Here is a 12,125-nt window from a genome sequence, read left to right as displayed (position 1 = left end):
TAATTCCACTCCTAGGTATCTATCCGGAGAAATCCAGAACTTCAATTCAAAAATCTCTATGCACTCCTATGTTTATTGCAGCACTATACACAATAGCTAAGACATGGAAACAACCAAAATGCCCATCGGTAGATGACTGGATTAAGAAACTGTGGTACATTTATACAATGGAGTATTATGCAGCCATAAGGAAGAAAGAAATCTTACCATTTGCAACAACATGGATGGATCTAGAGAACATTATGTTAAGTGAAATAAGTCAGACAGAGAAAGATAAGTTCCATATGATCTCACTTATTTGCGGATTCTAAAGAAAAGAATAAGTGAATGAACTAATCAGAAACTGGGAGACAATGAGGAAAAACTGAGGGTTGCTAGATGGGCGGGGGGAGTGGGTGGTGGGGGGGAGGGTGAGGGGATTGGAGGGCAGTCGGTGACCACAGGATGGCCACGGGGTTTGAAAATTAATCTGGGGAACGTAATTTGGTGGTTACCAGAGCGTAAGGGGGTTGGGGGGTGGGGGATGAGGGTGAGGGGGATCAAATGTATGGTGATGGAAGGGGAGCTGACTCTGGGTGGTGAACACACAGTGTGATTTATGGATGATGTGATTCAGAATTGCACAACTGAAATCTATGTAATTCTACTAACAATTGTCACCCCAATAAATTAAAAAAAAAAAAAAGATAGTAGGTTTGATGATATTTGTATTTTACCACAATAAAACATTGAAAGAAATAAAAAAAAAAAAAAAAAAAACGCAGGCAAACTGCAGTGTCACAGCCAGCCTTTGACCGCTGTGGCCCAAGCATCCTGTTGGCTGCTTGGGTGCTCATGCAGGAGACCGGGTAAGGAGGGACGGTATTCCCCAGACCCAGCCTCTGGGTGGAGGCTGTGGACTGGGGCCTGCGATGTTGCCTCCCAGGGGCCGCTCCACCCTGCCTGGGATATGGGTCTGGCCTTTTGAGAGGGCTCAGATGTCCCTTTAGGTCTCTGAGAACCAGAAAGCTGATTATTACAGTCCCTCTCAATTGGGTACTTGGTCATTGTTGAATTACATCAGTCTTGCGTGACTTTTAGAATACTGCTTTCTTTCAAGATCAGCTATCTTACAACATGGTCAGCTAAGCCTGTTTGTCTTGGAAGCAGTTAGAAATTGTGGAGAGTAGTTTTTAGAAAAACAAACTCACCCACACTGTAGAAAGGTTCTTCTGTGCCTCGAGTGATGCTGCACAGCCACATAGAGGTTCATAAGAGTTTGCATGTTGATTTGTATGAGGCCATTTATGTTTTAGAGTGTAAACCATTCTGTTTTCTTTTGCAGATTTCCAACGGTGGCAGTAAGCATCGGATTTGCTGTAAACCAAGAGGTATATGGTGGGTGGGGCCCCTGGCTGGGTAGCACAGAGTCCATCAGGTCTCCAGGCCTCTAGTTCAGGTTTCCTTTAGTCATCTTCCTTCTGGGATTCAACCACTGCACTTCTATTTTTCTCTCTTTGTCATGTGTCTTAATCATGATTAGTAAATCCAAGTATGTGTTTTTCAAATCTGAGAAAGTAAACACATGCAAACCAGTTTTAGGGTGTGTAGGCTTGGGGCTCCATGGCCAGCCCTTATTTCTTCCATGGTCTTTTTGTGACGCAACTGTGGAAGGGGAAGTTCTGAGGAAATTACCTAAGTTAATCTCCATCTGCCCCCTGGGTGTGTGACCTAGTCGTACACAAAAAGAGCTCCCATTTTTAGAAGACATTATTATTAATCCCAATATTGTATTCTTCATGTTCTTCTAGCTGTTAGTGTGAGAACGTTGCTGTGGCAGGTTCCCATAGACCCTTGGAACTAAGCTCCATCAGAGGGCCTGCAACAAAGGTGTGGGACTGAGGCTTAAGCTTTTATTAGTCAATTTAAGCAACAACACTTAGAAAAGCCTTCATTTCCTTGTAGTTACTACAGTTATATTTAAATAGCACTGGGGGTTCGATGTTTATCCAAAGCAGCTCTCCTTTAGAACACCATTTGTTCATGTTAATCCTCAGTGTTAGCATAGATTCCTTAGCATGGAAACTGAGAGAAGTTTATACCCATGTAAAAGTACTTAAGTTGAAAGTAAGCAAGAATTTTAATATTGAAATTTGAGTAAGGAGTTAATTACTCACTCATTTCTCTGTTAAGTGTTGTCATTAAACAGAGTAAGGGGTTGAGCAGTTACCTCAGAGGGTGGCTGTGTTAATAACTGAGAGGTGGGGGGCAAAATGCTGTAGCCTTAGACGGGTCTGGTGTGTGTGACTGCACACAGGTGGCCTGGACTTGTAGTGGAGGGTCCCTGGCCACGGGGAGTGTCCCACTTCTCCTTACTGTTTCCTCATGTCAGCAAAGGCCTCTAGGCCACCTGCTTGCCCCAAGGGCACAGGCCACCCTCCACAGGCTCCCCGATGTGTAGGACTGACCTGGATTTGGGAAGCCCTTTATAGCCAGGGTAGTGGAGCCGGGAGGATGGTTAAGTATTGCTGGAAGGCTATAGGCCCTTGCTAAGTGCTGACTGAACCATCCTTTGCAGAAATAAACCCTATTCCTGTAGGTTGGGGAGTCCCTTCCACTGTGGTCGAGCTCAGCCCTGGCTGGCCAAGACTTTCCCGAGGCATTTGGCCTGGGTCTCTCTTCATTTTCCAGAGAGATGAATACTTGGCTACTCCCCAGACCGAGCACACTGCTGTTGTTAACCCTGAATAGTGAGAAATCAGTAGAGGAAAGACACAGAAACATGTGCATGCCTGTCAGGTAGCATTGTTTTCACGCTCATCTCTTGTTTTCACTGTCGCTCATTGAGAAGCTGTGATCCAACGCCTTGTCACTGATCTGTGACCGTGTGGCCGCTGGTTAGCACTCGCCTCCTCAGGGATGAGCCCCTTTTGGTGAATCATGTCTGTGTTCCGCAGGCCGTCCTTGGGTTCTACGCTTCTGTTGGCATTACAAATGCATTCTTCATTCTTCACATGTCAGCAATTTTGAGGGTTTGCTGTGGAGTTTGAGTAGAGTCACAAGTAGCCTTTTTACCCACAGAAGAAAAAAAAACTTTTCTAAACTATTAAACTTTTTAAAGTAACTTTCAGTTACTAATGCCTGATTATGATGTTGATTTTTTAATATAGTTTTATTAGTTTTAGTATATTTTTAAATATAGTTATTGTAAAAAAGAAAGTTTGCTTTCATGTCCAGGTCTAGTTTTGAGTCTAGATGCTGATTTTTTTAATTCCCTTTTGAAAGGTATTTTCTATCACATCATCACTGCATTAGTCAGAGCACCTAGAACACTTTCACCTTTAAATTACTGTGTTATTGTCTATGTCCAATAAGTGAACAGCATTTGTTTTCTGTCCTGCCTCTGCCCCCCACAGCTTGAATTTGGAGTGATTTACCACTGCACAGAGGAGCGGCTGTACACTGGCCGGAGAGGCCGGGGTGCCTTCTGCAACGGCCAGCGGCTCCAGGTCTCCGGGGAGACAGGTGGGGCTTCATGCAGCTTGTTTCAGTTTACTTCAGATTGAGAAATGTGAATGGAAAATGCCAAAAATTACCCTTTTGGTGGAGACGATGGTGGAAATCTCCTGCTGAGAGTTCAATCCCTTTTTAGGGACACCGTGTCCCTGACGAACTGGAAGTTGAGCCAGTTCTGTATCTTAATGTTTTTGTGAATGTGGCCAGGAGCTTTAAATAGGCTCATTCTATTTTGCACTCACATCTTTCATCTTTAATGCTAAAAGAAATCCAGTCACTAGTTGCAATTTGGTCTCTAGCAGTCCAAGGCCAAGGGCAGAGTCAGAAGCATGCCCTGGCCCTCAGAGCATCCAGGTAAATGTCAATCATCCTAATGTTACCTGGGTGATGTCATCCCGGAGCAGTCTGTGGCTCCCTGGATGTGGACTAACTGCAGCTGGCTTCAGTTTCTGTCAGAAGTTGTGTACATAAGCCATGTTTTCACACACCACAGATGTTCCATTGTCATTGTTATTCCTAAAGCAGAAACTTAAGGGCATCCATCCTGTAACTATTATAAAGGGACTACGATATTGTTAATCTGCTTATATAACTACATATCAATAACCATATGCTGGTTTAGGTGTTTCACTGACTTTTTGGCCTTTCTCTCATACTGATTAAACTGGTGATATTTTATTGCTTTGTGGGACAGATACTGTAGGGGACAGAAAATTGCAAGGCAGAAATAAAGAGCCCGAGACTAAGAGCAGATGGATTAGGAGAAGACTTTAAAACGTCCATGACATCTATATTTGGGTCGGAAAAGGTAGAAAGCAGTTCCGGCTAACTTCTCACTTGCGTGTTTCTGCAGCAGGACATCATGAGGTACCTTTCCACCCCCGTTATTTCATTTAACCACCATGGCTTCAGTCTGTGGTGTCATCACTTCCTCTCTGAGCTCCCTCTGCCTTCCTTACTACCTCCCCTCTCTACCCATTGCCAGCTTCTTTTTTAGAAATTTCTTTCCTAGTGCCCTCTCTCCATTGTCTCTGTTCTGCCTTTTCTTCCTCCCTCGGGTGACACCTGTGTACCTAGATGACCTCAGAGGCAAATAAGAGGACTAACATGTGCTTTGCCCTTGAGCTGCTCCTCATCTAGTGAGGACATCAGGCTCTCCGGCTGTGATCTGGTGAGAGCAGGGTCATATAGGAGCCCTGCGTTAATTGTTAATTTCTTGTATTTGAGTTTCTATGACACCAAAGATGTTGATCTGGGTACAGCAGGAGGTATTTGCTATGGCACAGACTTCTCCTTGCAGTGGTGTGACCTCAGTCTGTTAGGGAGGTGACCTTCTGTTGGTGAAGGACAGGTTGGGGCAGGACCGCCTTGGGGAGACTGAGGAGGCTCCCTAGGAGGCCCGTGAGAGTCACAAGCATGCCCAGTGTGAGGGGAAGGGGAGACGGTCACCAGAAGCTTCAGACAGAGGCGGGAGCAGCAGGACCCACTAACCAGTTACCACTTCTGAGTCCCAGCCCTGCCCCATTTCTCTCTCTCCCAGAAATATTTTGTTTGGCTGTGTAAAAAGTAGCATTAATTACAGCTACACATGCTAGGAGGCAAACCACTCAAGCTGAATTGTGTAACTCAGTAGTGAGGAAGCATGTTATTAAACACGCTTATGTGAACTTTGCTCTATATTTCATTTGATTATAACACTCAGCAGTATTCATACACACTCAGCTTCCTGGTCAGCTGCTGGCATTGCTCAGTCATGCATTAGAACTTCACGTCCTCAGTGGGGTTCTCGGGTCACTTTCCAGCACTGGCTCATCCCACTCACATGGGCAGGGACTTTGGTCATCATTATATTTGGCCCATCATCAAAGGCCCTCCCGTCCCAGAGTGTTTGTTCATCACTCAAACACTGTCATAACCCCACTGTTGGCAACACAGCTGTGGTTCTTACTTGTCTTGAAATTGCTCATGTTCCAAAGCTCTTTTGTGATTTTTTTTTTTAATTCTGACTTATAAAATCTAGTGTGTTGTTGTCAACCTGGTTGTTATCTATTTGATGAGTAACTAGGTTTCTATGGGAGGTGATGGAGCGTATCTCTAGCAGCACAATCTTTAGGTGTTTTACAGACCTCGTTTCAAATCCTGACCTTCTAATGCTGAGACTTGTCAGTTAACCTCCACACCTCAGTCCTCATATAGAGTGGGATGATGATGACGATAGCTTTGAGGATTAAATAAAATTATATAGAGAAAGCACTCAGCAAAGTCCCTGGCACATAGTACCCCAAAATGACAGTCATTATTAAAGAAAAAACTTGAGTCTTTGCACAGGATCAATTACAGCCGCTTGTTAAAATTAAGATGCATTTCCGGAGGAAAGAGTCATTAAAGCAACCACCACTAATCTTTCTTTTTGTGCTTTCTTTGCCTCTGTTTTCTGATTCCTATTATACCTTTCTGGAAATGTCTTCAACTCACACAAAAAAATCAACAACAATAAAAAAACCTACACTGGATAAGGGTAAAGGATTTCCACCGGGCAAAATTTCAAACATGTACAAGTGGACAGAAAAAGTACAATGGACCCACAGGACCCATCACACAGCTCCAGTGTTGCCAACTCATGGCCAATCCTGCTTCATCCACACCTCCACCTAACTCCCAGTACCCCAAAGAACTCCTTGATACAAATCCCAGGCATGATATCACTTTCTAACCAGTATTTCAGTATGACTCTCTAAAACATAGATTATTCTTTGAAAAACATAGTCACAAATACCAATTCACACCACTCCAAAAATTAGTAATTGTTCCTAAAATCATTCAGTATCCAGTCAGTGTTCAAATTTCCACTTGTCTCATCTTACAGAAAATGGCCTTTCAAGGTCATAATCTGGGTCCTAGGGGTCCTTGTGTCTCCTAGATCTTTATTACTGGGCCCTTTCAGTGGACGGAACTTAGGAAATAAGTTTTTATAATAAGAAATTCATGAGTTCATACTGGTGTTCTCCATTCCAATTCATGACTACAAGTTTTCAACTCTTCTATGTGTGTCTCCCCTGCCCTGTGCTGAAAACCCTAGTGCACAGTGACACCAGGAATGATGAATTGAATGTCTCTAAATCCTTGTTTGCTTTATCCAACAACACCCACATGACACTTGTCAAAGAAACAATACTAGCCCTACTATCACCAAATGATTACTAAAAGTAGTGTGAAGGATTTTTTGATGTTTTGTTTTGTTTTTCTGTAATTTTTTTGTCCTTCACAAATATCCTATAGGGTCTGGGTCAGATTGATGAGTCTGAAGTGGTTCTTCGTTTCCTTTGGTTATGCCACCAACTGAATCGAATCACTTAGCTACATTTGTTTTACTTTATTTTTAATTTGGAAGGATTATCTTTTTAACATTGATTTTATTTTGTAATTTTGTAAAAAAAGTATATGCTTCCAAAGTCATATCTATAAAACAAAGTATATTCAAAGAAGTTTAGCTTTCTCCTTGTCTTTTTTACCCTATAGATAACCATTAAAAATTTTTAATAGTTTATTCCATTGTTTATTTAAAATAAGTAGCTGGGTTTTTTGCTTTTATTCTCAGTTTCAGTATAGCTTTTGGTATTAAGAAGTTTATATTTTTATTCTAATAATTCTCTTTATATTAAAATTTTTATGTAATATCCCTAGTCCTCTGATTTTTGGATGATTGTCTATTGATTCCCTGTTATCAGTAGTACTACACTTAGCTTGCAGTCTCTTTCCCCCTCTCCATGTGCTCCAGTGTGTCAGCTAAAAATGATATGCTTTTACTCTCTGTAACTACAACACGATTGGTGAGCATATTCTACTTGTCAGATCCTTTCTCCGTTATCTTTCCAATTTTGGATGGTCATGCTGTAGATGCATTGGCAGAGCAACCAGCTATGCTCTTGCCTTAAAACTATTATTTATATTTAATCTTGGTTCCCACAGCTAAATGTAGATTTACCCAGTACTAATCCTTTATGTCGATGTTTCTCCATTTTGTTTGTGTGAAGCTCGTACTAGTACAGCATTTCTCAAACTTTTTGATCTTAGTATCAACCCGTTTATATTCCTGAAAAAAATTATTGAAGATCCCACCCAATGAGCTTTTGTTTAAATTATATCTATATTTATATGTTAGAAATTTGAACAGAATTTTTAAAAATACTTACTAATTTATCTTTATCTTTTAAAATAAAGAGCTCATTAATGTGAATAATATATTTTTATGGAAAATAACTATTTTCAAAAAAAAAAATTTTTTTTGAGAAGAGTGGCACTGTTTTACATTTTTTCCAAAGCTCTTCAATGTCTGGCTTAATAGAAGACAACTAGATTCACATGTCTGCTTCTGTATTCAATCTGTGGTAATATATTGTTTTGATGTGTGAAAAAAAATCTGACCTAACACAGAAAAATAGTTGGAAAGGGGGTAAGTGAATAATATTTTAATAGACTTTTCAGATAATTGAGGATATTCTTCTTTGATGCTACACCAAAACTCAAGAAGTGGTGGTTTCTTAAAGTTACTTGCATATGAAATCTAATGACATATCAATGAACTATTTTGTACTCAGTTACATTGAAATCCATTGGGCTATTGTCTTTTTTGAATGGATCTTTTTTGCTCATGGGTGATTTTGTAACATCATTCTTTGGTCATGTAGAAAATAAGCGTTCACTGAGAGTTTCAGCTTTTTCAAATGTTGATATATTTCATTTAAAAATACTTAAAATGTCATATTCATAAATATCACCACTGTCCTCTTGAGAAATCTTTGGGTGTTGGGAAGGTGTCAAGCTTACAGTGGTGGACAGAAGTCTTCCCAAATTCTAATTTCCACTTGCAACTTGAATTCGATCAGTGACAACCTTAGCAATTGAAATGATGGGCTCACTTCTTTCATTTTCAAAAAAATACCTTCCAAATACCCAACTCTGAATAACTATAGTTTAAGCTCTCTATGTGTACTTCCCATCTCATCACACAGAATATTCAAATGACATGTATAGTATTTAGGGTTCAAGACTTAGTACAATTAGTAATTTTTACAGCTTCATCATTCTTAAGTAAAACTCACATTTCCCCCCAGTATGCAAATGTAGCAGAGAAGACTGCCTTGCTTTGTCTATCCATTGTGCAAATGTTAACATGATGAAAAAGGCAAATAGTGTCTTAGTATTTTTATGAAATTTGTTTTGACTTCACAGATTCCTGAAAGAAGCTCAGAGACCACACTTTGAGAACTATTCCAGTTGATTTCTCAGGAAGGGTTTATGGGAATAATATTTCCTAAGTTCATATGTGTTCATAAGTTTATCAGTGGCCTCTAAACTTGAAAATCCATTTTTATGGTAGTAAAACACATGGCTTTCATTTTCTTGTGTTGAATATCTTAAATTTTCTCCATGATTTTCTAGTGTAAGCACATTATTGAAAAGTCTGAAGACAATTTTTCTTTCCCTTATAAGGGACTTTGATGTTTTTGCCTGAATACCCAAAATATTTTTTTCTTTAGAGTACAGTAATTTTAATCAGGTATTGTTTGTTCTGAGTCAGTTTTCCTAGGTATATGGTATGTCCTTTCAATATGTCATTTCAAGTCCTTAAAAAAAAAAAAATTCATTTTTCCTTGAATCATAGTTTTTTATTATTATTATTTTCAGGTGTACAAAACAACATAATGATTAGACATTTACACCCCTCACAGTGATAACCTCCCCAAGTCTACTACTCCTCTGACATCGTACATTCGTACATACCATTGACTATATTCCCTATGTTGTACTTTGTATACCACGACTATATATATAATATATAGGTAATTATATATTAATAAATAATAATACATAATAAATAATAATTAAATATATTTACTTATAGTTGACATTCAGTTTTATTCTACATCACCTTCAGGTGTACAGCACAGTGGTCAGGCATCTACACAATCTATGATGTGATCCCCCCTTAAGTGCAGTACCCATCTGACACCTGACATAATCTTTACAACATTTTTTATTATATTTCCCATACTGTATTTCACATCACTGTGGCTATTTTGTGACAACCAATTTGTGCTTTCTAATCCCTTCACCTTCTCCTCCATCCCCCAACACCCCTCAATCTAGCAACCATCTGTTTTTTTCTGTATCTCTGAATCTATTTCTGTTTTGTTTGTTCATTTATTCTGTTCTTTAGATTCCACATATAAGTGAGATCATATGGTGTTTCTCTTTCTCAGTCTGATTTATTTCACTTAGCATAATATCCTCTAGGTCCATCCATGTTGCTGCAAATGGTAAGATTTCATTCTTTTTTATGGCCAAGTAATACTCCATTGTATAAATGTACCACAGTTTGTTTATCCAGTTGTCTATTGATGGGCATTTCAGTTGTTCCTGTATCTTGGATATTATGAATAGCGCTGCAGTAAACATAGGGGTGTATATATTTTTTCGAATTAGTGTTTTGGATTTCTCTCGATAAATACCCAGTAGTGGAATTGCTGGGTCATATGTAGTTCTATTTTTAATTTTTTGAGGAACCTCCATACTGTTTTCCATAGTGCCTGCACCAATTTGCAATCCCACCAACAGTGCACAAGGGTTCCCTTTTCTCCACATCCTCGCCAACACTTGTTGTTTGTTGATTTATTTATGATAGCCATTCTGACTGGTGTGAGGTAGTATCTCACTATGGTTTTTATTTGCATTTCTCTAATGATTAATGATGTTGCACATCTTTTCATATGTCTATTGGCCATCTGTATGTCCTCTTTGGAGAAATGTCTCTTCATGTCCTCTGCCCATTTTTTAATTCAATTTTTGTTTTTTTGGTGTTGAGTTGTATGAGTTTTTTATAAATTTTGGATATTAACCCCTTATCAGATCTATTATTGGTAAATATCTTCTCACATTTAGTAAGATGTCTTTTTGTTTTGTTGATAGTTTCCTTTGCTGTGAAAAAACTTTTTAATTTGATCTAGTCCCATTTGTTTATTTTTTCTTTTGTTTCCTTTGCCTGAGGGGATATATCAGTAAAAATGTTACTAAGGATAATGTCTAAGAGTTTAGTTCCTATATTTTCTTCTAGGAGTTTTATGGTTTCGGGTCTTAATATTTAAGTCTTTAATCCATTTTGAGTTTATTCTTGTATATGGCATAAGAAGGTGGTCCAGTTTCATTTTTTTGCATGTATTTGTCCAGTTTTCCCAGCACCATCTATTAAATAGACTGTCTTTACACCAATGTAAATTCTTGCTTCCTTTGTCATAGATTAAATGACCATATAGGCATTAATTTATTTCTGGGTTCTGTATTCTGTTCCATTGATCTATGTGTCTGTTTTTATGCCAATATCATGCTGTTTTGATTATAGCCTTGTAGTATAATTTGATATCAGATTTTGTGATGCCTCTTGCTTTGTGGCCTTGTTCCTATTTCTCAAGATTGCCAAGGCTATCCGGGGTCTTTTATGGTTCCATATAAATTTTAGGATTATATGTTCTGTTCCTGTGAAAAATGTCCTTGGTAGTTTGATGGGAATTGCGTTGAATCTGTATATTGCCTTAGGCAGTATGGACATTTTAACGATATTAATTCTTTCTATCCATGAGCATGGTATGTGTTTCCATCTATTTGTATCTTCTTTAATTTCTCTCTTCAGTGTCTTACAATTTTCTGAGTACAGATCTTTTACTTCTTTGGTTAAATTTATTCCCAGGTATTTTACAGTCTTTGAAGTAATTGTAAATGGAGTTGTTTTCTTAATTTCTCCTTCTGATATTTTATTATTGGTATATAAAAATGCAACTGATTTCTGAATATTAATTTTGTATCCTGCTACTTTACTAAATTCATTTATCAGTTCTCATAGTTTTTTGGTGGAGTCTTCAGGGTTCTCTATATATAATATTATGTCATCTGCATATAATGACAATTTTACTTCCTCCTTACCAATTTGGATGCCTTTTATTCCTTGTCTGATTGCTTTGGTTAGTACTTTCAGCACTATATTGAATAGAAGTGGAGAAAGTGGGCAACCTTGCATTATTCCTGATCTTAAGGGATATGGTTTTAGCTTTTCCCCATTGAGTATGATGTTAGCTGTGGGTTTATCATATATGGCCTTTATTATGTTGAGAAATGGTTCCTCTGTTCCCACTTTCTGAAGAGTTTTTATCATAAATGGCTGCTGGATTTTGTTAAATGCTTTTTCTGCATCCATTGATATGATCATATGATTTTTATTTTTCATTTTGTTAATGTGGTGTATCACATTAATTGATTTGTGGGTGTTGAACCACCCTTGCATACCAGGAATGAATCCCACTTGATCATGGTGTGTGATCTTTTTAATGTATTGCTGAATTTTGTTCGCTAATATTTTGTTGAGGATTTTTGCCTCAATGTTCATTAGGGATATCGGCCTGTAGTTTTCTTTTTTTGTGGTGTCTTTGTCTGATTTGGGGATCAGGCTGATAGTGGCCTCATAAAAAGTGTTTGGGACCCTTCCCTCCTTCTGGATGTTTTGGAATTGTTTAAGGCAAATGTATGATAATTTTTTTTTGAATGTTTTGTAAAATTCACCTATAAAGCCATCTGGTCCA

The 12,125-nt window shown here is 38.5% G+C and overlaps 1 protein-coding gene across 2 annotated transcripts in view; it reads left to right on the top strand.

The window, feature by feature from the left end:
• The window catches only part of IMPA2 (inositol monophosphatase 2), a 64,480-nt gene that overhangs the window by 33,419 nt on the left and 18,936 nt on the right, over positions 1-12,125 (top strand). For both annotated transcript variants that reach the window (XM_033087470.1, XM_033087469.1), the window contains 2 exons: positions 1,325-1,370; positions 3,396-3,504. In XM_033087470.1, the coding sequence (XP_032943361.1) occupies positions 1,325-1,370; positions 3,396-3,504 (155 nt within the window). The remainder of the gene's footprint in view (positions 1-1,324; positions 1,371-3,395; positions 3,505-12,125) is intronic.

Source organism: Rhinolophus ferrumequinum, chromosome 19 (genome assembly GCF_004115265.2).
Source record: "Rhinolophus ferrumequinum isolate MPI-CBG mRhiFer1 chromosome 19, mRhiFer1_v1.p, whole genome shotgun sequence".
NCBI lineage: Eukaryota > Metazoa > Chordata > Mammalia > Chiroptera > Rhinolophidae > Rhinolophus > Rhinolophus ferrumequinum.
This window is presented reverse-complemented; position numbering and strand designations above follow the sequence as displayed.